The sequence below is a fragment of the Phalacrocorax aristotelis genome, chromosome 6 (genome assembly GCF_949628215.1).
Source record: "Phalacrocorax aristotelis chromosome 6, bGulAri2.1, whole genome shotgun sequence".
NCBI lineage: Eukaryota > Metazoa > Chordata > Aves > Suliformes > Phalacrocoracidae > Phalacrocorax > Phalacrocorax aristotelis.
This window is the reverse complement of record NC_134281.1, coordinates 42,081,186-42,108,498: the sequence shown is the minus strand read 5'-3', so window position 1 is coordinate 42,108,498 and position 27,313 is coordinate 42,081,186. Positions and strand designations below refer to the sequence as shown.

At 38.6% G+C, this 27,313-nt stretch overlaps 1 protein-coding gene across 3 annotated transcripts; it reads left to right on the top strand.

Annotated features, from left to right (window-relative positions):
- ATG4C (autophagy related 4C cysteine peptidase) lies at positions 1 to 27,313 on the top strand. 3 transcript variants are annotated; one of them, XM_075097391.1, is made up of 11 exons: positions 1 to 138; positions 3,817 to 3,947; positions 5,122 to 5,205; positions 5,859 to 6,092; positions 9,236 to 9,566; positions 11,515 to 11,585; positions 13,064 to 13,200; positions 16,832 to 16,910; positions 17,574 to 17,650; positions 22,016 to 22,135; positions 26,028 to 27,313. In XM_075097391.1, exons 2-11 carry the CDS (start codon positions 3,872 to 3,874, stop codon positions 26,196 to 26,198), a joined length of 1,380 nt encoding a protein of 459 aa, XP_074953492.1. In that variant the 5' UTR covers positions 1 to 138; positions 3,817 to 3,871; the 3' UTR covers positions 26,199 to 27,313. The 3 variants fall into 3 exon arrangements, with proteins under 3 accessions (XP_074953492.1, XP_074953491.1, XP_074953493.1); XM_075097390.1 differs by having other exon boundaries at positions 1 to 311; XM_075097392.1 differs by lacking the exon at positions 1 to 138 and adding an exon at positions 428 to 868.

Sequence of the window (27,313 nt, the reverse complement as noted above, 5' to 3'; positions counted from 1 at the left end):
CCGCGCGGGCTCGCCGCCCGGCCCTGCCCTCTCCCGCAGCGGCGCCTGCCGGGAGCTGTAGTCCCGCGGCGTTCCCCCACGGCTGGAGCCCCGGGAGGCCGCTCCCCACCCGGCTGCGCCACGGAGCTCACCGGGCGGGTAAGCGGCGGCCCCACCGCCCGTCCGCCTGCCGGCCGCGGGCTCACAGCGGGTCGCCGTGCCAGCGGCTCCTCCACCCCCTGTACGGCGGCCGCGGAGGGGGCGGCGGCGATGGCGCGAGCGGGGCGGCGTTAACCGCCCGCCGCCCCGCACTGGCGACAGCTCTGTGAGGGGTGAGCGGCTCGCGCCGGCGGCGGCCGGCGGGGGGGGGTGCAGGGCGGGGGAAGCGCGGCCCGCGGCGCCGGGCGAGCGGCGGGGCGGTGTAAAGCGCCTTACTGGTGACGGCGCCCAGGCGGCCGCTGCCGGGCGTGCCCGCAGGCGGCGTCCTGGGCCCGGGGCTGCGCGCCCGGCCAGCCCGCCTGTGTGAGCAGTGTGAGGTCGGGAGCGCGGCCGGGGCTCTCCCGCTTCCCCTGAGCCCCTCCCCGGGGGGTGGAGGGAGGGGGCGGGCGGGCTGTGCCCGCCGTGTGCCCGCACCGCCGGCGGGCGGCTGCGGTAACCGCGCTGCGGCCGACGGCTCGGTGGCGGTGAGGAGATCACCGGGGCCACTTTCGCTTCCCGCCGGGAGGCGGCTGGGGATCCATCCCCCCGCCGGCCGCCCGCTGACGCAGCCCGCGGGAGCCCTTGTGAAGATACAGGGACCTGCCTCCGCCGGCCCGGAGAGCCGGAGCGGCGACCAGCCGGTGGAGAGGTGGCGTCGCGCCAGCAGCTCTGGCTTGGCTCTAAGTCCTGGGTGGGTGAAGTGTGCGGTCTTCGCTATAGGAGTAAAAAAAAAAAAAAAAAGCTGTTTTTCTTCTCCTGCCCTTTACAAAGTATTATTTCTAACTGCCTGTGTTTACAGCCGGAAAGGGGTAACTTCTTAAAAATGACCTCTTGGTGTTACTCTCCGTCAGGGAGTTCTGTGTGGGTTTTGCTGTCATCGCTGCTCGTTCAGTTTCTTTCCAGGTAGAAAAAAAAAGTGAAGGGAGTCTTCATTCTTAATTAATAAAGATAGTCACATTTAGAATTAATTCGTCCCTTTTGCTTCCATTGCATCGGCAGGTTATGTTGCTTTTCTGTTGTTAATAAAAACAAATTCTGTTGTTAGGAAGTTTTTTCCATCACTGTTAACAAACAGCAGTTTTGCTGTAATCGTCCCCCCTCAAAGACTGGGCGATGGGGGCTCTGAGAGGACAGGATTTCATTTTTCATTCAGAGGTGTGTCCTGCTACTCTGTGAAGTAACATCGCTCTAGTAATGTACGTTCCAGATAACCTCTTAAATGAGACAACTTCGGTATGAAACCATTAGCTTTAGATTTAATAACGGGGGTTGCATTGTGCCCATCGGGCTTGAATCTATATTCCCTGTGACCTTCTCCTGATGCTGTTCCATTCATCTCAGTGGAGCTATTACTGATGCCTTCCTACATTGATGGGAAGAGCCTGCATTTTTCCAGTGGAATAAATGTGCCTGTTTTGTGTTAGCATTCTTCTTAGAAGTCCTATTCACATCTTTAGCATAATGCTAGGGAAGAAGTGTGACTGGATGAAAGAAAAATGTGCTGCGATGACCATTGTCTTTTAAAGGAAAATGAGCTTCTTTCTCATTTCAATAATTTTTCCTTCAGGCCCTTTTGGAACAGTAGAGTTTGTTCCATTTCTAATTTAGCCAGAGGGAGCTTTTATAGGTATTGGCTTTTAAGGCAATCAGTGGCCTCTGCATAAATGACTGTCGCTGATTGATCGTGTGAGGACAGGCTGGACCAAACACACCTTCTGAAGAAGTTCATCTCACTGGCTTTGCCAGCTAGAGTCAGTGACACATGTCTGTGCAGTCTTTCCTTTTTTCTCCTAAAGAAAAAAAAAGGGGGTGAGGGGAAGGGCAAGAAATAAAACCCCAACCTTAAGTTGTCTTTCTCTTCCCTCCCATATAAAACTCTGGTTTCACACAAGGCTAATCAAAGTAGGGTTGTAGCCATTTGTTATTTTCACTAGCAAAAAAATGTCAGTCTTCCCCCATGTTTGTGAGCTTGCATTGCCTCTTGTTTTGTCAAAAAGTTGGTGACAGACTTCCATGAAATAATACAATGCAATAGCAGAAAAATGTGCTAGGGATGGCTTGGGCAGTAGACTGCTGTTTTCCTTGCCCTACCTACCTAGGCAGATCCCAGAAACAGTGCATCTGTGTGAGTACCCTCAGGCTCTGAAGACATTGGCGCCCCAACATCTTCACACTCTTTTCAATTATACTATCAGTGGTTAAGTTTTACTTACTTAAAATATGCTCGCAGTGGAGAGAAGTTACATGGTTTAGTCTTCATCCTCCTTTTGATCCCAGTTCAGTGGAGAATAATAACACATGGAGGGGTAAATACAGTTCTAGATTCTCCTTTTAAAGCAAGGGGGTTATGTGTAGCTTCAGTGATGGTGCATACTCCTGGTCCAAGTTTATTAATTGAATAAGATAGTTCACTTTTGTTCACGTCATCATCTGATGTTATCAGAACTTAGCTAAAAATTTGGTGAGGGTTGCAGTGGCGCACCACTGTTGATCAACTTTTGATGTCCTACAAGAACTCCTGTTGAAGCAGGAGCTCTTAATTTTTCAGCTATCTGTGCAAGGGTTTGGGCTACCAAATAGCATCAAGAAAACCTCCTGTATCAGCTATTTTAAAACAAACCATTGACAGATTACATGCAGTGAAGGAAGCTCTATTAATTAATAGCAAAATTCCTGTTACAAATGATGCAGGTAGACTACAAAGGGAGTTCTGTCCCATTTTCTCGGTTTTCTTAGAAACAGTGATAAAGGTAGTAACCAGTTTAGGTTGCTTTTAAGGTGAAGTCCGTCTTGTCTCACAGTTCAGAAAGAGTCAGTAAAAATGCATTCCCTGCACTGTGGTGGGTTTTCCCACCATTTTACCACTCTCATTCTTGTAATACAGCTGGACTATTGTAGACAACATGATCAAATCTGAAGAGAGCCTTTTTTGCACTGCAAGTGATAATTAGATGTAAACACAGATTTTATGACAGTATTCTAACCATCTTTTGATGTTACCTCTCTATCAAGTTAATTCTGTACAAAATTATGTCACTGTTACTACACGCGTTTTCAGTACTACACTTTTTCTGCCTTGTACACGTACAGCAAAACATCTTGCACTTTGTCTTTCAATTCCTCCAATGCATGTAAACTTCAGCTTAGAAAATTCCTGATTAGAAATCTGAAACTAAGGCTCTTTTTAAAACCATGTATTGTTTATTGGTGCTAAGAACCCCTGTTGTGTGTGTGTGGAAGTGCTTATTGTATTCTATTCAGCAGGAAAGAATAGCGTCTATTCTATTTAGTGAAATCCATCATAGCTCTTTGTTTCACTACCAATTAGAATAAGCGTACTTATCTGTCGGCACGGGTTCATGCTCTAGGTCCATTTGTTGTGCAACAGAGAGCTGTTGGAGAACATTACATTTTATTTAGCTTTGTGTATTAATTTTACTGGTGTGTATTTGGAATTAAATGTTTTTATTACTTATTCATGTAACGTGTGATTGCTTCTTAGTCCCTGGTAGTGGAGGATTCTGCAAGTTTAGTACTGTTTCTAGTCATGTTAGGCTTAAGTACCTAAGTGGGCTGGTGGTGACGCTATACCCTGTGTTCTCAGTGTGTGTGGATATGTTTATATTTTTGTTTTTACAGTAGCAGAATTGAATGTCTTACAAGACAGCGATGGCTTTTTCTCTAGAATTTGAATATGGAGGCCACCGGGACAGATGAAGTAGAAAAGATAAAATCAAAGTTTATGTCTGCATGGCACAACATGAAATACAGTAAGTGGAACAGTGTGGTAAAATGCTGTCACCATTGAAATCAATGGTATGTTTCTTGTTGACATGAATGGGAATATCATTCAGAAACATAACTAATTAATAATGAAAATGCAACATGGCCCTTGAAACCATTTTTACTTTGATACTCTAAACAGCCTGAGTAAACAAACTTGTTTAGCTTTTCGTTTTTCAAATAAATTTGCATAATTCCTTTTTCAACAACCTATTTTGAAAACAGTAAATACATTATGTAAATGACACTAAATTTGCACAGACTTTTAAACAGGGATAATATGGAATCATCTGCATAAAGACTTTTATTTTTGTATGTACTTTTCTGGAAAAAAGAGGATGGTGTGGGAAATACAAACTTCACTGAAGAACCTACTTCACACATTTGAGTAACGTACTTTTCCACAGTTGAACATCAGTAATTTGTTTATAAGCAACTGCATTTTCAAGAGTGCTCTTCACTAATCTGTCCTTAACCTTAATTTTTCTACTTTCCCTCTAGGACTGAGGTTGCTCAGATTTACCACCAGGTTTCTGATAAATTTTGTTAATTATCGTAACTCACCCTTGGAGATGTCTGGCAAGATGGAAAGACACTTTTCTTCTACTTTCTTTAAGGCCATCACATGGCTGAGGGGGAATAGTAGTTGTTACACTGTATATGGGATAGGAAGAGTTCAAGAAATTCTACGAACTTACGATATAAAACACCATAGGATTTAGACTTAAGTGAAAAAGCTACTGTCTGGGGACATCATCAAAACCCAAAAACCGAATTCTGGCCCTTTGAATTTGTACAGCATATTATACTACCCTTTTTGTGTCTGAAACCTGCAGTTTCATTTTGTGATGAGGTATGTTTGTTTAATCCTGTGGGAAAAGCAGTAGTCTTCATGCATTTTCACCGGTCGTGTGAAGCTTTTTTATGTTATTATAGGAGTTGGAAACCTCACAGAATCCAACTATGCGGTAATGAATTCACAATAGAGACAAAGCAACTTAAGCTCAGCTTTGGCATTTCTGTATCCTAATGATTTCTGCGCAGCAGTACCAGTGTATTAACATTCAAATATTCATATACGGGCTTCATCGTTACTTCTGAATCAGAATTCTAATTTGTGTTTTGTAGAACTGTTAAACTATTTTTTTGTGTCTATTTTAGGTTGGGTGTTGAAAACAAAAACTTACTTCAGTAGAAACTCTCCAGTCTTTCTGCTGGGAAAATGTTACCACTTCAAAACTGATGGTGTGTACACAGCATTTAACTCATTTCAATCTTATTTGGCAGGAGCTCTGAGGATATATTTTTACTTTGCTAGAAAGACAGTTACCAAATCCAAAATGTGAATACGAAAAGCTAAGAAAGTACTAATTTAAATGTCCAACACCACCACTAATGCAACCCATCCTAAACTGCTTTATTCAGATTTTACACTGAAGTCTTGTTCTTTCTGTAAACATTAGTGCTGTAACTTGCAATTTACTTCATTTATGTATCAATTTGAGATTTTCTTCCTAAAAACTCCTGAATGAAATAGTGACAACACCTGTACAAAAAGTCACTACACCAACACCTTTGTTACCATTTTCCGGTATGCAGTTTTCTAAGAATCTCGATGTATTTGACAGTTTGCATTCAGGTGAATGAAGCAGTTGCTTACTTGCAAGTCAGTGAGTCCACTGGCACAGCAATGTGGCTGTGTTGCCTTCTCCCGCCCCTCCCCAGCTGGCACATTTCTATGTTTGCCTTCTACTTTTCCGTTCTTGTATTTGAAGCGATTGTTACTTTTTGCAAGTTTGCCCCATCTTTCTCATAGAATAGTTGTATGTTTTTACTTTCCTTCTAATAACAGAAGTACCATACCAAGTTATAACTTAATTTTGTGCTTTGCCTTACAGAATCTGGTGAACTCTCTACAGATGGGTCCAATTTTGATAAAATCAACACGGAGATTTCAGGAAACGTTGAGGAGTTTCGTAAAGATTTTATTTCTAGAATATGGCTGACTTACAGAGAGGAATTTCCTCAGATAAAGGGGTCTGCGTTAACAACAGACTGTGGTTGGGGTTGCACACTGAGAACTGGTCAGATGCTGCTGGCTCAAGGTCTTATGCTTCATTTTCTCGGTAGAGGTAAGTTACAAGAGATCTCCTCTGTATCAGCATGATAAGCATGAGTGTTCTGTAGGGAGTGTTCTGGCCTTTATGTAGCCAGAATCAAAAGTGCATGCTGGTTTTTGTTCTGGACTTCCTCTCATTAACATTGGAACTATTAGATGGCATCAGAGCAGTGATACAGCTGAGCGAGCTACTTTCCATTTCTGAAAAAGGGAATACCAAGGTGTGTCAAAGGAAGATGCTGGAAACTCCACAGAAGCTAACTGTGAAGTGAAATACCACAAAAACTTGTGATCCCATACCTGGGTATTGTTATTATCCATTCAAGTGTCCACTTCTCTTCAGTCTTGCTCATTTTGGGAACTCAAGGTGTGGAACTGAGTTCCACAGCCATAGCTGTGGGCTATGGCAAAAGTGATGTTCTTCTATCAGTTTTAAAGTTGTACATTATTCAGTTCTTCTAGTATTACTATATTGAGTTAATAGAACGATTCTAATCTAACTTCATTATATCATTCTTTGTGTTGAAATTTGCACTACTTAATTTCCTCCCCCCCCCGTACTTACAGAGGAATGTCCCTTTTTTTCTTATCGTTGCCTGTCTCAAAATACTCCCTCAGTCACAGCTGAAAGAAGTAGGTTTAGGAGACTTTGAACATGCTCTGCTTTCAAAGGCTAAGGGTGTGTGTCTTCCCCAGTCTTACAAGCTGAGCCATGTCCTCCATAGAGGTGGTTTTGCTTCTCATCGTTAACCACCTTTTCTTTTAATGCTTTTATCAATCCCTTTCATAGTCTACCACGTTGCCCCTTTCAAACAATCGGTCATGTCCCCTGTCACTACTGCTTGTTGTCAAAATGATCCAAGACAAGGGTCTGAAGCCACCCAGGTGTGTTAGAGAGAACACAGTGTGTTGTTTACTCAGCCATTTGCTGGACCCCAGGAATACTTTAGAAGATAGTTCTGAAAGCCTGTTTTGATAATACTTAGGACTTACTGTGCAAATATGATGTAAGCTGTGAACATAGTCCCAAACAAGCTGTGTCACAAAGTCCTCTTTCTTGGCAGTGTCATGACCGAACTGTCAGATTGGCTTACTGAATGTTCCTTTTGCTTTAGATATTTAAGTCATAAATCATTCATTATCCCTTTCAATTGACTGCACATATCACAACGTATGAAAATACTTCTGCTGAGAATACAAATCCCTTAAATATAACTTTTGTTATAAATACATTTAAAGACATTTTAAAAATCTGATCAGAAGACTGCCTGTGAGTAGGAATGCATAATGGCTCATTCTGAAGTAACCTGAAACAAAAAAGCCCCAGGTTTATGTCTTCAAAATCCATGGTTACAAAGAATTCCTTGCACTGTCCCCCATGCATCCTAATCTGGAAAGTGATTTGGTGATTCCAGAGTGCTAGTGTTTCTGTGGCAATCCAAATGCATAGAAAAATGGAATATGTATGGTCTTTCTGGGCTACTTTTCTCATCACCTAGTCTTCTGACAGCTGGTGAATTATCTTTTGAAAAGCTTTTTATGAGGTCTGGGTAGCTTTTGGAACAGATTTAAGTGTTTACGTGAAGTTCTTCATCGCTGTTTACTCTTTTCCCAGAGATGTTTTCATTATAGGTTAATGGTATTGTTTCTGTTACAAAGCAAAACTTGACTGCAGTTAGTAGCTGGAATACTTACACTTCCACTGCTATGTGGAATGTTCCAGATATTGCTGGATGATGTTGTAAATGAATTTTTATTTTAAGTATTAAGGTACTGGTAAGTTTTACTTTGAAATGGATGTGCTTGAGACACTGATGTATATTTGAAGCTCACAGCACAGGAATAGCAAGGCCTGTGATGTTGCTACGTTGAGCTTACGCGTGCATCTGCCTGGGTCTGCGGTGAAAATAAATTAACGTGAGGTTTCACAGAGGGGTGCTGCTTGTGCTAAGAGGCGTTGACACAGGGTGGTTGTCACACTGTCATAAGAGTGGGTGGCATGGAATACGGCCACTACCAGCAATACTTGTGACATTACTGGAGCGCCACTTTAGATTTTTAGAATTAAAATATAGTTGCCTCTGTGCTTCTTCTTTGTTTCTCAAAGACTTTTACATGGATACTTCAGTGAGAATTACGAGGAGGGCTGCAGTTCTTGCTCTCTGTCAGTATTAGTTTGGAATGGTTCCTCTTGCTGCTGTAATGGCAGCTTTCTGAACCTCCAGGAGCTTACCTGGATCCGGCTCACAGAGCAAAAGCACCCCGTCCGTAGGGTTTGTGGGGTGTGTTGCTTACTGGCATGTGGCAGCCTTCCCCACTGCCTTCTGGGATGTGTGTTGTAGACCTTCAGGGTATGTTCTGATCTAACAGTATGTTCGCTGTGTTTTGGAAGTTTCCTCACATGCTCTGTGTTGCAAGTAGTTGTTTGAACTTGTGGGAGAGACTTCCAGTCATCTGACAAGGCAAGCGTTACTGTTGTCTAGATACGCTGAACCACCATTATGCTACGAGAGGAACGTGTAGGAGGTTTAGAGAAACCTTTACCCAGAAATGCAGACTGTAGATACTGTGCTGAATAGTATTTAAACACATTATTGTAATCTAGGTAAAGAATTCACAAATACAGTGAATAAAGAAGTCTTGTCTATTTTTATGCTGCTCTCCTTTGAAAATTTGCCAGGAAGAAGTGTTTGTTTTTACACGAATAGTTCCTCAGGTTTGCCTAATTTTTTTAATAACTGACAAACCAGAAGAGTTAAAAACAGCTTCTGAAACTTCTTGTTTGACATGGATAAAACTTTTTAGATGGTACTGAATAGTTAACTTTCATATTTTTAATATGTAAGATAGTTCTAATCTGTGCCTTGTAATTGGGTTTGTCTTCTATATCTTAACTGACTGTTATCATGGAGTCTGACCTCAGCATAAATTGCTAACAAATATACAGTTAGTATTTTGTTTCACCTATCATTCAGCAGAAAATAAAAGCAAATCATATTTCACTCAAATTCTTTGTTTACATTTTAACGCTGACATTTGTATGTAAAGTGCATATTACTGGTCTGAGGAACGTGGGGGAGAAAGGGATGTTCTTTGTTAATTATTCCAAAAAGTTAATCTTAAGCCTAATATGGATCCTAAAATTTTTTGCTGCAGCCTGGGTCTGGCCAGATGCATTGGACATTGACAATTCGGATTCTGAATCATGGACAGCCCATACAGTGAAAAAGCTGACAGCGTCATTCGAAGCATCGCTTACAGCAGAAAGAGAACCCAAGATACTGTCAAATCATCATCAGGAAGCATTAAAGAGAAACTGTGATGGCAGTGAAATGAGAAATGAAGTTTATCATAGAAAAATAATTTCTTGGTTTGGCGACTCTCCGCTGGCAGCTTTTGGCTTACATCAGCTAATAGAATGTGGAAAGAAGTCTGGAAAAATTGCGGGAGATTGGTATGGGCCTGCAGTCGTTGCACACATTTTAAGGTAAAAATACCTTTATTCTTATTGTTACCATGCCTTATACATTGCAGGAGAAGCATTTCATAGTGCTATGAGTTTACTTCAGCTAAACTGAGCATCTCATCGTTCATTATTGGCTTTGTAAAATGTCCATATTTGTAGCAATCCTGGAGATTTTTCAGAGGCAGGAAGGGAAATAGCAGTGGGTGCAGGAACTGAACTCTGAGCCTTTGTTCAATCTTATTTCAGAAGAAAAACAAAAAACCCAAAAGACTCTTTTGCTGTACTTTGGGCAGTAGGAGTCCCAAGTATCTCTCCCAAACCTGGGCTTTTAAGTAGAGCTGCATTTAATGAAATGTTCTAAAAACTAACCACTCTTTCAACCTTGGAACATGCATAACATTATAGATTTTTTTTTTAATACTGTAACCTGGGGGCTGTAATGTACTGATAGTGTAATGAAATGTCAGAGCTAAAATTGATGTTTTCAGCATTTCTTTGCACACATCAAATTCTTGTGAAACTGTAAATGTATGGGACTATTAATATTATAATTATATCACAGTAAAAGTAAAGGGTCTGTGACATTCAGTGTGGTTAAAAAAAAGTCGAAAGTCAAATTTCTCTATACTATGTGCCTTTATACGTAATTTCTTTGAATATTACTGATTTTCTGTTTGGTTTGAATTTTTTTTTAAATACCCGTATATGCTTATGTTCTTGGTGGGTTCTAGTTTACCAATAAACTGAATCACTAATAAGTCATTTAAGCAGCAGAAGCTGAAGTTCATACATCTATGAATATGTGAATAGAAGAATTTAGTATAAAAGTATATAAATCTTAAATTAAACTCTACCGAAATAATCAGGTGTATATGTGTGCATACATGTAAATGCATACAATGATGTGAGGTCAGCGTTCTTTATGTGTTTTCTTCTGTTTTTTTCTGATGATAGAAACTGTCAGAATTCTTTTTGCTTGCTTTAAATTGCAGTAGTCTGTTTACCTAATGGGAGCAGGGCGGGCTTTGGTCCAAAATTACATTCAACACAAACCCACCAGTGATTTCCAACACTGCAAAGGTCTCCTTTCCTAGGTCTCCTTTCTCTCTTACAGCAGCACTAACAATGTATAGCGCTCTCATAACTTGAGAATGAGTGTATTAAACGATTCCTCAAAATATATTGTGAAATAAAGGGATAGTGACCATTTAATGCAAGCGTGTATTAAAGTCAAAGGCTAATCTTCTGTTTTGAACACTTTAATTTCTTTACAAATGCTGTCCTTGATTGATGATCATGCTTCAGAGTATCGACATTTATTTTCTTTTTAGTTTTTAGGTCCATTACTCTTACTCTTTTGAGAATAGCCTAATCTTGCAATTATCTTTTTGAAAGTTTTGGTGAAACCTTACAGCTTTATGTGCTAGCCTTTATTTCCATAGACATGAGGCACTAATTTGTGGCTCGTTACATGAACTGAGGTCAGCTAAAGAGATCTATCAAGCTGAACATAATATTTTTGTCAGCAAATTTAGCCTTTATTTTCCCAATACACATGGCAGAAAATTGTTACAAACAGAAAGAAATAAGGCAGTGAATATGAATTTGATTGTAACTTGATGCATTTCTTTGGGCTTTTTTTGGTGAGTTTCATTGTTTCTTCTAAATAGCCAGGCATTGTCGTCTTTGCTTGGGAAAAACATGTTACCATATACCCTGGATCTTGGCACGCAGTGTTTAAAATAAACAGACAACCACTCCCCACCCCAATCTGTATTTATCAGAAATGGAAGGTGTCTTTAATTAAAAAAACAAACAAACAAAAAACCAAACCAAACAGAAACTGCAAAAAAACCCCAAACAACAAATTAAAACCAACCTGTTTCTAAAAAAATCAAATAATTTGTCTATTTACTGTTAATTTCTTTAAAATCAGAGATGAGTTAAATAGTTTTGTGTTTGTACTTAGAAAAGCTGTTGAAGAAGCAAGAGACCCTGAGCTACAAGGAGTAACAGTCTATGTTGCTCAGGATTGTACAGGTAAATGTTGTGATTATGTAGATTTTGCAAACATTTTAGATGCTTTTTACGCCTTTCAGTAAGCACTTAACAATAGACCTCTAAAGGAAAAAAAACTCAAAAATGGATCCACAAAATTGAGATAATGTAGACAAAGGGGTTATATGCAGTTGTTTGTTCTCTTTGACAATCCGACATCACAACTTGAAAGCTTCGTGCTCTGCTTGTTTGGTATCTTGTAGTGGAAAATAGTGGCATTCCAAATCCAGCAAGGTAACTTTTTCTTACAGTCTGCCTGTTGTAACTTTTTATTTTGGATTTAAATCAGTTAATAATCTGTCTTATACTTGCTTCGATGTTGTTTTAGCAATAAGCTAGTAAGGACTTCCATATCTTACTAAAAATAACCCGAAAACCCCAACCAAACAACTGAAAAATACTTCAGTTCAGTTAGATTTGTTAGTTACATTTTATTTGTCTTTTCATCACAGGATTCTTTTACCTGTTTTTCTAGTGGGGAAAAAACCACACTGCACCAGTCTCATAGAATACTAAGAAGTAATTTTCGCTTGGAGTTCAGAGGTGTGAGCAGGATAGTGAACCCGAGTTGGTGGTAACCTTTCTGCTGCTCTAACGGGGCATTTTAAATAATCAATAACAGGCAGAGGAGCTTAGAGCTCTGGATGTTCAGGAGCAGAAAATGATGACAAGATGAACTAAACGTGCGGTGAAACTTTACACTAATGACTATAGTCTTTCAAATCTAAGCACAATGTATTACTTCAGTAGCCATGTTTAGCTGCCAGAAATTTTAGTTATGTCATAACTGATCTTGGGATAGGACAGACGAGACCGACATCCCTGGATAATCAGTCAAACTGGTTTTAAAGAGATACTGTTTAATCATACGGTGAAAACCAGTTTCACCTGACTTACAACGACAGTGGAAACTTTTAAAATTCTATTAATTTTTCGCTGCTTTGTTCTGGTGATGATTTTTCACATCTCTCTTAGTTTGGAGGGAGTAAGCAATACTGCATTAAGTTTTTTCACTCATTTTCAGTGACTGTGTTGTATTAACTTTAGGCAGCAAACGTGAGTTTTTATTAAAATCAGTTATTGTCTTTTTTCCCCTTTTACGTGTAGATGTTTCTGTTAGCTGTAGGCTTTCAATTTTTAAATTACTCCTTTTAGAGAAGTTTATATCAAGTGAATAAATATTTATTGGTTTTATCCTAACCTACCCCTTCTGCATTTTCCTGACAATATATCTTATTTCAGCAGCATCACATTACCGTTTTACAAAATATTGCTGAAAATAAGGAGGCATAATGCTGTTTTTCATCAGTCACTCAGAGTTATATTTCAGGACGACAGTAGTATTTTGGAGAACTGTAGTTTTAGTTTGTCAAACTAAGTGATGACATGTTGTAGGTGTGTCTTTGTAAAAGCTGGCAGTTATATTTTAAATATGAATATTTCTGGGTGTCTCCTTTCAGTCTACAGTTCAGATGTTATTGACAGACAGTGTTCTTTTGTGGATTCTGGAAAAGCAGTCACAAAAGCTGTAATTATATTAGTTCCTGTGAGACTCGGTGGAGAGAGAACAAACATGGACTACATAGAGTTTGTAAAGGTATGAAACTAGAGTTCAATCATTTTTCAAATAGTAGCACTAGGTGATATGAAAAGCGACTTCATGATGGTAATCTTCTACCTATTAAATGTGTGGTGGTGATTTTACAGTTGAAGGTTGTAAAGTTTGACTTTACAGATTTTAAATTTCCCTATTACAAGATCAGACATAATTGCAGAGCACATGATGTCCCTTGGTAAAGCAGCGATAACTGTCCTACTTCTAAAGTAGCTACCTGAAAAGACGTTAATGCAGTGGCTCAAATTACGAATGGTAATTTAGTTACATATGCTATTAGAGTTGTGCTATATTAAGTATCCATCAGCATTTTAAAGTATAAAGATACCATATTCCTTATTCTGTTTCTTATTTCTTTTCTTAAATGTCAAATGGTTTAGGGTTGTTGCTTCTCTGTTCTTCCCTTTTTCTTTTGTCTTTCTCTTCCCCGTAAGAGAGGGGTTAGAATTTTTTATATCTTTCGTCACTACTTCAAGAGTTTTTTCATTGTCTGGACATTAGGATGAATGTTTTTAAAGCCAGTGACAAGGAGTAGCAAGTAGTTACTACAAATAAAAATTAATATTAAAAGAAGTAAAACTCAATGAGAAAGCAGAGTGGAGGAAAGTCTATGCTGTCCTCTTCTTTTCAGCAGAGCTTCTGCTTATGGTGCAAACACCTGAAGATGTACTGTAATCCTACCTTGCGAGCACAAGAATACTTTTCATAGGGAAGAGATTGTTCTCTTAGCCCTGCTGCTTTATCATTTTCCATGCTGCTGTTTATCTGTCTTTTAAATTCTTGTTTTAATTTTTAAAATACCACAGTGTAGTAGCATGTACAAAATCTGAGAGTCTGGGGGTTTTTTTTGTTTTGTTTTTTGTGACTGTGTCTTCTCTGTAAAATTTTAGGAAATGTTTGGTTTTTTAATGGCATGAGGAGACAGAGTGATGAAGCCTTTTATTTAAGTGATGAACTAATAAATTGTTTTTCTTTCCTGATTCTTTTCCTTGTGTTTTCAGACAGTTGGTTTTGGAAGGTTTTAGTTCTTCTCTGATTAGTTCTGACAGAGCTGAGATAAGACTGTGGTTGCAGACATGATGTACGGCAACCTTACTTTACTTTCAATGTTAACTGCAAAAAATCCTTTGAATCAGTCATGTCCAGGAAAACACATAGTGCCTTCGTTTGTAAGCTAACAAACAGTTGGTTCTGCAACTTTCATATGGCTTTCTCAGCGAAAGAAAAGTGACTCCAGTTCTTTAATACTGGCTTTTATTATTGATGGATATCTCTGGCTAGTTTTACCCTGCACAGGCTTTCTCAATTTAGCTCTCAAAACCACTCTTTTGCCATAGTAAAATATGTTTGCATGGCACGAGGTTTCATAGCACAGTCACGTTGTCTAAGCTTGCCTGGTACAACCGGCTTTACCAGGGTGATTTCTGCTGCTCATTTACAAAGCCTGGTACTGCTTTTTGCAGTCTGTTATAACAGAGATTGTGATAAGAGGGCTTTCAATTGCATATATTAGTCACTCCAATGTCTATCTTGACTGTTCACAAGAAGTGACTAAATTTCTTGGGGTCTGGATTTAAGTTAAAAATGCAGATTTTAGAATGTAGTACAAGAGGTAATTTTTACAAAGGATTTTATATTTATGGATGAAAATTGATAAATATTTTATAATTCACTTTTACAAGAAAATTCCCATCGATTAAACAGTTATTCATTACTCTAAGTAGCTTTTCTCCCTTTCTGTTTCACTGGCAGAGGATGTGTCCTCCTTAGCTGTTTCAGACCTTTGCCTCTGATCTGCCAAAATGTTCTGTAATGCTCAGCCACCAAGGAGCATATTCTAAAAAAGCCTTCTCATTCGTATTTTAAGTAAGCAGCACTTTCTCTTAGCCCATATAAATGATGCTGAAGTTGTCTTTGTAGCATCTCAGGTGAGGAGTACAACAGTTTTTGTTATACGTTATTTTATCATTGTCTAAGCAGAGAAAATTTTATCTTGAGAAGTTTTGGTCTTAATAGTACACAAAATATCAGTCCTTTTGCTGAGAGAAATTTTGTCCACTTATACAATTATAATGTAATGGTTATACTTTTACTGGTTGATCTGTTAGAGGAGAGAATATGACTGCCAGCTAATGGGGATTTCACTTCAGGTCAGCCAATTGTCTTTTGGATTGTTGTCCCAGTTTGGGCCAGTGTCCAAGTTTTTGGACCCAACACTTGCCTAGTGCCTCAAGAAACCCACTGTGATTTATGGACATTTAAAGGCTGTTCAGTTTTCAGAGTATTTAATGGTTTTGGGCTTCAGTTGCATTAGAACATTTGGGCTCAGCTTTCCAAAGTGCTCAATGCTGGCAAAATTCAGCTCCCACTGGAGTTGGTGGTATAACTAATGGAGAGCCATGCTAAGCCAAGACTGAATATTCACAAAAATCCTGATGAGGCCTGGTAAGAAACAGAACCTCATGAAAACGAGAAGAGTAGAAATCTGTTGAAGAGAGAGTGAGGAAAGTCCTCCATGCCTTCTTCCATTCCTTTGCTAGGTACTTCTTTTAATAGAGAGATGATCAAGGGGAATTTCTTTGGTGTCCATTGCTCATGGCAACATCCAGACCTTGTGCATGATAGAGACATTTCAGTCAGTTATACTACTGAAATATTCTTACCTTGGCAAAACTGCATGTATACAGGTAAATCCTTCCTCCCCAGCACTAGAAGGTATATCCATAAAATCGACATTTTATTATGTAATGATAAGCCTGCTAGATTTGTGTGCCAGCACAGACATGTATATTACAGAACCCAACTTCTTTCAACCTGAATGAACAGAAATACACTGGCAGCACTGGTGTGACTGTAGCCCGCAGCTGATACCTCAACTCTTTCTGTCCTTGGTGGCTCCTAGCTTTGCCATGGGTGTAGTCCTTTCTTTACACCTCCAGACTGAAGTGATTCCTGTGTTTCACCCCATGTCCCTCTTTAAATCTCATTAGGTGTATGCATAATGACTCTTTCTCAAAGTTCCTACATACTATACTGATGGTTCTGATTCTTCTAGCCCCACAAACAGCATCCAGTAAGATTTATGGGGGTTGTCTGTTGTGTGTCTGTCCCTCCTCCCATGTTTTTGGCTGCTAATTTTAGAGCTGTATCTTTTAATTACTATGTAACTGTATGATGTGAAAGTTCATACTCTATCCAGACTTCTACATTTGAATGCAAAAAGAAGAGAGCCCCCAGGGCCACAGAACATAAATGTATATGAACTCTGTAAATCTGAATCCTTTGATACCTTTTGACTAAGCAACCTGTGCTCAACTTGTATGACATACATTTTGTCTCCTCACTCAAAATGACACTGCCAATTCTCTCAGTGTATGGGGATCTCATGAAAAGGGAGGACTTTCTCTAGAATATCCGATGGTATGTTTTCACTTTGGTCAGCTGTAAGCTTCTAAAAATTGAGTCAAGCCCCAGAAAATCATTAAGTCACTCTTAAAAAAGAAAGAAGAAAACAATTATTTTCCTGAAAACAGTAAAGAAAGAGCAGATTTTAATTCAGTTTAATATTTACTCTTTTTAACACTGTCCTAATTATTTAATGTTTTGCTTATAGGGCATTTTAAGCCTTGAGTATTGTGTTGGTATTATTGGTGGCAAACCCAAGCAGTCGTATTACTTTGCTGGATTTCAAGGTTAGTGTTTTAATATGGTACGTCTCTTCAATATTTTTCTTTAAGAGTTAGGAAGTTAATATTGAACCAGTGGGAAATAGCATGATTAAAATAGCAAAATGAGTACCTTATTAATTCATCATATCTACCCAAGTCCAGTCATTTGTCATTTACCCCATGTAGTAATTGGATTCTGTAAAATGTACATTTAATTTCCTTTGTTGCATAAACAAGGCATAATTTATCTGTTTCACCAAACTTCAGGAGCATTTGCTGTTACTGTCTGGCAGTTCTTATTTACGTATTTACTTTTTTACTAGTTCAAGTGGTGTTAGTTGATGCTTAAATGACAAGCAATATATTCTTCCTGTCAGGATGAAGTAGAACAATACATTTTTCATATGCAAACTCCAGAATATAATTGTGTGTTTGTAAAAGTAATTTTATCACCAAAAATTAAATGACAGTCTCATCACTTTATAAAAATTCTGCTTATACAAGCATATTTGATTATGCGAAAGTTAATCTGTCCTGCAAAAACCTATGCTTCAGTCAATGAATATCAGCCTGGCAAGCAGTTACTTGCTGGCTTTTTTTTCAGCTGTTCTGCATAGAAATTGGATTGTAAGCAGTGTAATAATAAGGTGTTTTTTGAATTACTTGTCTTCTGTTTTGTCCTTGTAGATGACAGTTTGATTTACATGGATCCTCATTACTGCCAATCTTTTGTAGATGTCAGCATAAAGGATTTCCCTCTTGAGGTAGTATGGATATAGACCTGGCACTGTTTTCTTCCCATATGAATCAAACACTAATTATTTAGAGATGTTCTAGCTAGCTGCATCTTTATGGGTTTACAGTTACATGTTATTTATCAAAGTTCTGCCCTTCTTTATAGGCCTATAATCAACAAAAATGACCAGAGGTTAAAAACTCAATATGGGGTTTTGATTTTTACTTCATTAATCTTTGTCTGTTTCTTTTTAATGATCAGAAAAGCTCAAAAACAGATGATAACTTCACTTAAGTAATTTTCCATCAAAGAAAATAGACAATATTTGTAGTACTTAGTGTAGTACTTGGATTTGGTTTTGCTGGTTTGTCTTTTTGGTCAGTTTTGGGTTATGTTATTTTAAATTCAAGTTGCAATCAACACCATGGAGAGAGTTACTGTAGTGTTCTATAGTAGGAGCCTGTTTTCAGGTTGGAACCAGAGTTCCTGCAGAATTACCCGCTGCTTCTTTATCCAGGAATCAGCAATATTTCTCTACTGGAGTAGGTGGTTATAATTTCAAATGTAACTTCTGCTCCTAACAACTTTGCAGGTGACTTGTTTAGCTTCATACAAGTGGAAGTTTTTGAGGCTTATCAGTGAGGTTTGTGGTTGACTAGATGAATTTTACTCGTCTGAACTGTTTCTTTCAATGAGTCTTGTTATTATGTTTAATCAAGCTGTTTTTATGATAGTAGTTTCCAAGAAACTGACATGTCTGAAAGTGTAGGTGCTGCATTTGTTCTTTCTTTTCTCCCCGACCCCTTTCTAGGCCACGACTTTCTGGGTGCATCTAGGTGTAGTGAATGCATCTTTTCAGGCTATGCCTAGGTCTTAAAAATCATGCTTGGTTTTTTTTTGTTGTTGTTGTTGTTTGGGTTTTGGTTTTTTTTACAATAGTGTGTTCCCTTTTCTTTAACCTCTTGCCAAATAACACGCATTGAAAATAGATAGAGCTAAAGGAGGTTATTAAAGAACTTAATTTACAAGTACCATGGGGAAACATTGTCAGTTGCAGAAGTAAGTGTTCAATAGCCACAGTACTCACAGTAGACGTACTCGGTGCCATCCATACAAACTCTCCTTCTTGCCCTTGTGTCCAACTTCAACATGAACTTCCAGCCTCCTCAGAGCAACTCTTCATTCAGTGTAGGAACACTCTCTGGCTGCATCAAGTGCTTAGGACAGCATCAACTGCTCTAGAACAGAGTTGTTTAGTAGTAGTGCTTCCTCCTGCCACCGTGTTCTGTGAAATTAAGCACTCCTAAACATGGAAACACAGCTTCAGAAAAAACATACTCCATTTAAATAAGGAAGAGGAATATGTATTTATCTTCATCACCTTTAAAATACTAGCTACCTAATGTAGAATTCTTAAAGGTTTGCAGTGAAGTTCTGTAAACAATGGAAGCAAGCCATATGCAAATCTTAAACTCACACCTGAGGAACTGAGTAGGTGACCTTACATTTTAAGTGTAAACAGTCAACTTAAGTCAAATGGTATGTAATGAAGTTATGTATCATCATGGGTTCTGTTTTGTATGGCAGCTAAGAGTTAACTTAAACTGAGAACAGTGGAATGAACTGCAATTGTCCTGTCTGTTGTTATGAAAAGAAAGATCTGTTAACGTATGTTGAAGTTGATCACAATACCTTAATCAAAATACCATCAAATAGGATTTAGGAAAAGTACTTACATATATCAAAGGACTTACTCAGGGCTTATGTCAAATCCTAGGGCCGACTTAAAGCAAACACTACATATTTTTGAATATTTATGTTTAACAAGATGCTTTAATTAGCGTGACATGTAAGATAGAAGTATAAGATTCCCTAGAAAATGAAAAGGTTCTGAATTTAAAAAAGGAACATAGCAGCAAAACGTACCAGAAAATCCCCTAGACAGAAACCTTCATTGTTTTTAGAGATGCCTTTAGATTTATCCCATTGAGATATTTGGAAGAAGAGTTGGTGAGTCCCAGCCCTACCTATTTGTATTGTGGCAGCAGCCAGAGAGTTTAACCAAGATCCTTGCCACTTCATGCTAAGAACTGTAGTAAAATACAGAGCCTTCTCTGAAGATTTTACAGGATAATTGGGTAAGCTGGACAAAAGATGGGAAGAGCACACAGAAGCAGAGCTGAAGTGAATTCCTTAAGGTGACACTGTAGCTGAGTGGCCAAGCTACAAAAAATACTCATCTTTTTGGTTTCTGTTCCCATGCCTTATCCTCCAGATTGTGCTGCAGACTGGCATTAATGTGAAGTTCCAAATAATAATAAGGTTTAAAAATGTATTTTGAAGGTACGCGAGCTGCCAGCTTGGCTCGATCGCATCCTAATGCTTTTCTGCAGACGGAAAATATATTGCAATTTAATGCTTAGTGCATTTAATAGTATTATATCTTTGTCCAGAAATGTCAAAAGTAAACAGAAATTGCTTTCTTAGTGTGGATAGTTGCTTGTTAGATTTATCTGTAGGGAGTATTTTCAAAATTGACAAATTGTCCAGAATAAGTTGGAAATCAATCCACTCTGTATTGGCTTCCAGAATCCATTTGTTTGGAGGAGTAAAAAAAAAAAAAAAAAAAAGCATACCCGCTTCTCTTTGTTGTACAGTGATTTGTGTAGCATTAACGCTACTGCCCTGAACAGTACAGCACAACTGTAGTTGCAGTGTTGATGCTGAAATGTGATACGTAAGGCAGGGTTCAATTTATGTATTTGTTGACTTAGGAACGAATATTCAAAATACAATTTCTGCATGTAAAATTTGAACAGAATTAGGAGAAAAAACAGTGACTAAAGTCAATCTTGTAGAAAGAGCACTTCTCATCTTTGCGATATTTTTAAGCAGAGGATTAATAGAAATACCTCTCAGGTTTGTAATTTCAAGTAAAGAACAAAATACTCCAGTAAGTAAAACTATTACACTGACAGATACACTCAGATTAGGTAATCAGCGCTATCATCTTCTGTAGATTGACTTTTCTGACTGGCAAAAAGAAAAAAAAAAAAAAAAAAAAGAAAAGGATGAAATGCTTTCTAGTATGCAAGCTGCTTGATGTTAGATGCCAGGGGTTGCTGGTGCTATAGTCAAATTAGATTGTAGCAGTTTTCAGCTTTCCTTTACAGAGGAAACACAGTGGTGTTGGTAAGAAATCTGCATTACTCTGTCCTGGTGTTGCTGTTGTGTTAGTAGCTGTCCTGGTCCTGTGCTGATAAGCGCTGTGCCAAAAGAGCTGTGAGCTGTGCACAGCTTACATGTAAATGTGAAAGGAAATAGCACAGACTGTTCACTGGAGAATATTGATCACTGGGGGAAGTTAATAAAAAACAAAATCTGCATTTTAGGACAGTGGTATCTCCATTGCAGTGTGGTGCAGACATGGTGTGTTAGCGTTTGTTACTGAGCAGCTGTAGCAGGATTGGTAGTGGTTTAATAGACATAGAATGGTGGGGTAGTCCTGCATGTTAGGAGACTAGAGAGGACTGCCTTTGAGAGACGGTCAGGGGTGACCAAATAATTTCAGTTATTAGACAACAAGCTTCACCAAAACTACAGTTCCTGTAATAAACACACACATAATCAGGGTAGATAGCATATACTTCTCTTTTGTCCATAAACTGTGAATGAGGAGTGTGGGTAAGGGCTTTGTATATTTGTTTGGTTTTTTTTCTTATAGCGTGGCTGCTGGTAGTATCAGTTCACAGCACTGTCAGAGCATCATCTGTCATGAAAAGAGATTTCACATTAGGGAAAAAAAAACATTTATAAAGCAGGGCATGTTGTTTGGTTTTTTCCTGAATTGTGGATTACTGTAATAAGGTTTTGCTTTTGTGGGTTTTTTAACCAATTTAATTTACTAAAGGAAAATGCATGAGGTTGGTTTATTCCATTATGTCTCTTTTATAGAGGTTGGGGGAGGGAAAGGGGCAATGGGCAGTGGTAGTAAAGCAGTGATTGTAAGATAGCGCAAAAGCTGTTACAAATTCAATTTGCAGAAGAGCATTCACCTCCTCTGCCTTGGGAATATTCATAAAGTACTGCTCGGAGCGGCAGACCTTTGACAGATTTCAAACTACCATGGTGTTGTGTGCAAGTCTGGTGAATACAGTGTAAACAGCAGAAGGTTTTATACATGTGGGGAAGAGTGGATTTACTCGAATATTGGGGGTGGGGATGGGGTGTGTGTGAAAAAAATTACTTCAAAAGTGTGTGCTGGGTTTTAATTCAAGTGATCCAGGGGATTGTATGTTAAAGCTGTTGGTGGGGAAAAAAAGTAAATGCATTGGTCTATACCATTCTCAACCTTAACTAGGCACTTCATGTTTTTTAATCTTGGAACTTGCAGTCATTCCACTGTCCTTCTCCCAAAAAGATGTCATTCAAAAAAATGGATCCGAGCTGCACAATAGGATTTTATTGTAGAACTGTTCAGGACTTTGAGAAGGCTTCTGAAGAAATCACGAAGGTAGGTGTTGAAGTTACCGAATCGATTCCTCAGCCAGAGCGGTGTGTACTGTGTATGGATAAGGGGAGAGAATCAGCGTCGCTCTTCTGAATGGGCATCGTTCTTTTCTTGATATTTATTGCTGCTTTTATAATCATGAGAAATCTAGGTTGGTTTTCATTTCATCCGATTTTACCAATACGTAAAACCCGGGCAGACGCTGGGCCGCGTTGTGAGGCGGCCTGGGATGGAGCAGGCGGCGGAGTGGCGCCGGCGGGCCCACGAGGTGGCGCTCTTGAAATGGGAATATCCCTGCAGCCCGCCCGGCGAGCGCAGGGGTCGCCCCTGCCCGAGGGAGGGAACTGGGAGAGGCCGCCGGCCCCTCGGAGGTATTTCATCAAGCCAAAATTGTGTATTGTTTCTTGTTAGCATAAGCGCTCTTTCTGATGACATTTAAATGTAAAGCGCTGTGTTTATGATTTGGTAATAATGTTCTGAAGTCTATGGAGCAGGTATCACCCAGCAAATCTGTCTGATCATGCCCTTCCACTTTAAAAACACTGGTATGAGTTCATTTTGGTCCAAATGTCAATGTATTTTTTTTTTTCTTTCTTGATTATTACAGTAAGTGTGTGTGTGAAATACAGCATTATCAATATGTCGTATTAGCTGTGGTGGCAAATAACTATTTTGTGATTTTAAAAAAATAGTCTATGAAGGGATGCAGTGGCAGCAGAAGGTGGTCACGTTAATATTCTAACCACAGTAGTTATCACAACAGTGCAAAGAATTAATGTTTGTTCAGCATTTTGAATGTCCTGTTAAGTGGTTTTAGTATTATAGCCAAAAAAGTATTTTTAAACTTAATACTGTGTATAATCTTTAGTGGATACTGATTGATGCTGAAGGTGTTTCTTTGAATCTTGCACAGAGAGGTAGGAAGTAGATTTAAAGAAGTAGAAGTTCGTAAGCAATAGATATATGGAAAGTTTAAATAGTAAGGTTTCTAATCTTCCATGTTTTCCTGTTCTGTCCTGTATAAGGAACAATGTAATAACAGGTAAAAAGAAAATCTAATTACAAAATCAGATGCATTGGAAGTTCTCTTTCTATTTTTCCCTTCTTTCTTGTCTTTCAAGTTTGGTATTAAGTACATTTCTTTTTCTGAACATGTGTTGTGAAAATACTCATGGCCAACCTAAGTCTTGGAGCTATTATCCTGGTATTTTAGCTAGAATTTCTTTAATGTTAGTGACATTATTTTATATAAATGTATTTAAGGTACAGTAATTTTGAAATTAGAGGAAAGTTTGGCTGCAAATACAACTCGAGAAACATTCTATGGTCTTTCAATACTTCCTTCACATTCTTTGCTTTTTCCTGCTCTTCTGTTATTTTTTCCCTTTGCAATTTGAGGATGATAACTCCTGAACTATAAAGCACATATAATTGCGGTGTGCTGTATGTAGGCTAGACTAAAAAAATTAAGGTTCTTGCTGCTTTTGTGGGCAGTAAGAAGTGGGAGAAAAGATTTAGCTTTTATTACTTGAGGATAAACCTTCAGCCACATGTTCAGTGATGGAGAAGTTAAGGCATTGAAATCAAAGGCCCAAATGAAGTGACTGGAGAAACTCCATCCAAATCACATTCAAGTTACCCTTTTTTTCTGTACTTGCTAGTTAGGCAGCTATTGTTAAATAGTTTAATAATACCTGGAATTAAATAGCTGATTGGTTAAGGAGACCTGGAAACATCCAGACTTGAGAAGGATGGATTTACCGACTGGTTGTAGCCTTACTTCCAGCACAAGTACCAAGCAGGCACAGCATTTTCTGACTGGCTTCTCAATACCATGTGGCAGATCCAGGAGGTCAGCAAGAAGCTCTGGCCTCTGCACAGGACCTGCGAGGGTTCTGCCTTTTACTGGCCGCAGCCTCTGCTGCTACTTTGTTACTTAACTGGTACCCAGCTTGTCTTTCAGGTAACACAGTGAATTGTTTCCATGTCGAAACCCAGGATAGCAAATAAATAATCCACTTGGGCTACAACTGCATTTGCCTGTTTATAGCCCAGGTTCTTAGCAGAAATGAAAAGTTCTCTGAAGAACTGGACTGATTGAGTGTTGAACTTGGATGCAGTTCAGCACAAAGAATTAATTGTTGCAGTGACAACAGTGACAGTCTCAGTTTAGCACTGAAATACTAAAAAATATTGATTTTTGTGTATATTGAAAATAAATTTCTTTGCAGAAATCATCACAGTGGTATCTAAAGAGCTCTTTAGAGTTTCAAATTGTCTGTGATCACTGAGTGAGATGTAGCTTGATAGTAATTGCAGTACTCTTAACCAAATTCCACTCAACTCTTGTTTAGGCATTAGCCTGTCTCTCCAGTTTATGTTCTGTATTTCATATTTCATCATCTCCCTTAGTACACAGAGAGAGGTGTTACATGTGCCTGTAGAGAAGGAGGTTTTACGGGAAGTTGAACACAGACAATGGCAGTGGAGGTGCAGGTGTATTTCTGTCCTGATTTGGAGGGACCATCTTTCAAGGTGCAACGGTTGTTTGGTCACTATGTATTCCCTGAGATGCAGTATTTGGATGAGTTTTCCATCACAAACTTGCAATTAGGAGCTGGCCTAAGTCCACCCGTCCACTTCACAGACCAGCAAACAGCCTTCATGTGGCTATCAATTCCTGTTCCTACTAAGCCAGCTTGTATTCAGCCCTTGGAGATTAAAGGGTTTGCATCCAATTATATAGTTGTCTCAAGAAACAAAGCATTTGTACCTCTTACAAACATTTTTTCTTTCTAATGCTCATTTTTTACTCTTCCTTTTGCTTTTGCTGATTACTCTGTGTGTGTCTCTCCTGTATCTCCTTGCTTTTTAACCCAGGTTCCATATTACAATAGCCAAATGAAATGAAAATAGACAAGAGTAAAGTGGAACATTTCAGACCACAGTAAAAATCAAGGATTTTACTCTATATGACCTTTTTTTTAGAAACACCCCCTTCGTCCCCTTACTGCCTTTTTTTAAATAGTTCTTACTGGTTTTACTGTTTTAGATTAATTGTTCTCATGAAATTATGTTTAGTGATTTTAGTTCCACACAGTGTATACCTCTAGGCTAATGTGGTTCTGCATGTCACTGCACCACTGTGCTGTTTTTTCAAAGCAGGTAAGAAATCATTAAAAAAAAAAAAAAATCAGTGGAAAATTATGTGTCCAAAACAGCCTGAAAGGCTCAAATGTCTTTATGTCTTTCAGTATTTGGTGGATTTTTGTCTGCTATTAAAGGTATTTTGCTGATTGGTCTTAGTATTTGTCATTCCCCATCACCTGCTTTCTACATGCTCAGTTTTTTATTTATAAATGTAGATTTTTGGCACCCTAGTTACTGCAGCCTGTTACTGTCGTCAGTCTCTTTTTAGCTGTGTGCTCTTGATTGGCTTATTTACATAGGTGTATGTGTTTAAACTTTTAATAAAAGAATTGATGATTGTACATGCTGATTCTACAATAAAAATATCTCCCTGTGATGCTTAGTTGCCGCAGAATTCATACCTGTGCTTGAGGAGAGCGTTGTGACCGTTAACTATTTCGTAGAGTTTTTTATCTTCCTAGAAGAGCACCAGCTGCACTGAAACAAACAGCAGGTAGAGGTGATCTGTATGGAACAAGATGCAGGGTTAGACATAAAACTAGCAGCTACCTGAAGAAGAAATGGAAGTAAAGTTTAACGGGAGGAGGGGATGTTTAGATTATGCAATGCTTTTGTTTTAATAGGATGATAATAAAAATTTAAAATGCATTTTTTACTTTGCAGTCATCATCAGATAAATATCACTACTTAATATATTTCTTAATTTCCAATTAATGTTCTATCTGGTACATATTTTACCTTGTAGATGCTGAAATCTTCATCTAAGGAGAAATATCCCTTGTTTACTTTTGTAAAGGGTCATTCTAGAGACTATGACTTTGCTTCCAGTGCGCTCCATGACGAAAATGACCTTTTCTCTGAGGATGAAAAGAAAAGATTAAAAAGATTTAGTACAGAGGAGTTTGTCTTGCTTTAAGGACATTTTACACAAGATTATTGGCAGCTGTCCAGGAGAACACTTGCCTTTAAAAAAAAAGAAGTATGTGTCTTCTTCCCCAAAAAAGGCAAGCTTATGCTGAAATTGTTCTATAATTGTTCTATTTTCATAAAGATGATAATGTTTTATATGTTAATAGTCTTTAAAATGACATTTATAAATGTACTTATTAATTATTTTTGTTCACTATTAGTTGGATGGGTTTGATGTCACGTTGTGCTAGTGAGAATAGAAGGCATTGTTTAGAGCCAGGTATGCTGAAATGTGCCTACGTCCTGGTCTTGCCCTCTTAAAAAGCTTTGCTAGTCCCTAAAGCCTAACTTGTGACCCTGATGTCGTGTCAGTCCAGGACAAAGCCTGAGCAGAGGCTGCCAGGTACGTGTGGGGTTTGTGTCATGGATGCATATCCATAGGGTTTGAGACCACATTATTTCTGTTTGTAAGCAAAATTTTAGTTCTGTATTCATGTGGTGTGAGGTTAGAACTCTAATCTGTCTTGCATTGTAAGCCCAAATAATAGTTAATGCTGTAATCGTGACACACATCCTGAGCAGCACAGTGTAAGAAAGGTAAGTTTGATATATCAGTAGTAATTGTCAGTTGCAATACTGATATAATTATATAGGCCGAATTGTGAGTTAAGATACTACTTAGCAGTATGATTTTATAATGGTTTCTCATTAAGCTTGCTTTGGAGCCTTAATATGAGGAGTGAAGATAAAGTATTACCTTTCCCCACAATTTTTAAAGGTTATACTATTAATATTAACTGCAACCAATCAAAGCAGCTAAAGACAATTATTAGAAGAGAGTGGTGTTTGTTTCCTGTTTCAACTACTATAATGTTAAGGCTTCTGTCCTATTAGTGCAGCTTTTAAATCAAAGCAAATGGGGGAGTGGATGGTAAAAATTCTGGGTGGTGATTTATTTTTTTTTTTAAATGTTATTACTTTGCAAATGATTACTTGATGGTGTGTGTTCTCAGATTGCAAACAAATGTACATAAATAGCTTGATGTTTTAACAAAGTAAATGCAATATTGAAAATACATATTAACACTGCTTGGAAAATAAAAAAGGTGTGAAAACATTAAA

Bases quoted from the DNA above. Each gene is read 5' to 3' on its own strand.
- ATG4C (XM_075097391.1), top strand. From the start codon at position 3,872: ATGGAGGCCACCGGGACAGATGAAGTAGAAAAGATAAAATCAAAGTTT. The intron at 3,948-5,121 runs GTAAGTGGAACA...TGTCTATTTTAG, and splicing joins ATGGCACAACATGAAATACA to GTTGGGTGTTGAAAACAAAA. The intron at 22,136-26,027 runs GTAGGTGTTGAA...TTTACCTTGTAG, and splicing joins CTTCTGAAGAAATCACGAAG to ATGCTGAAATCTTCATCTAA.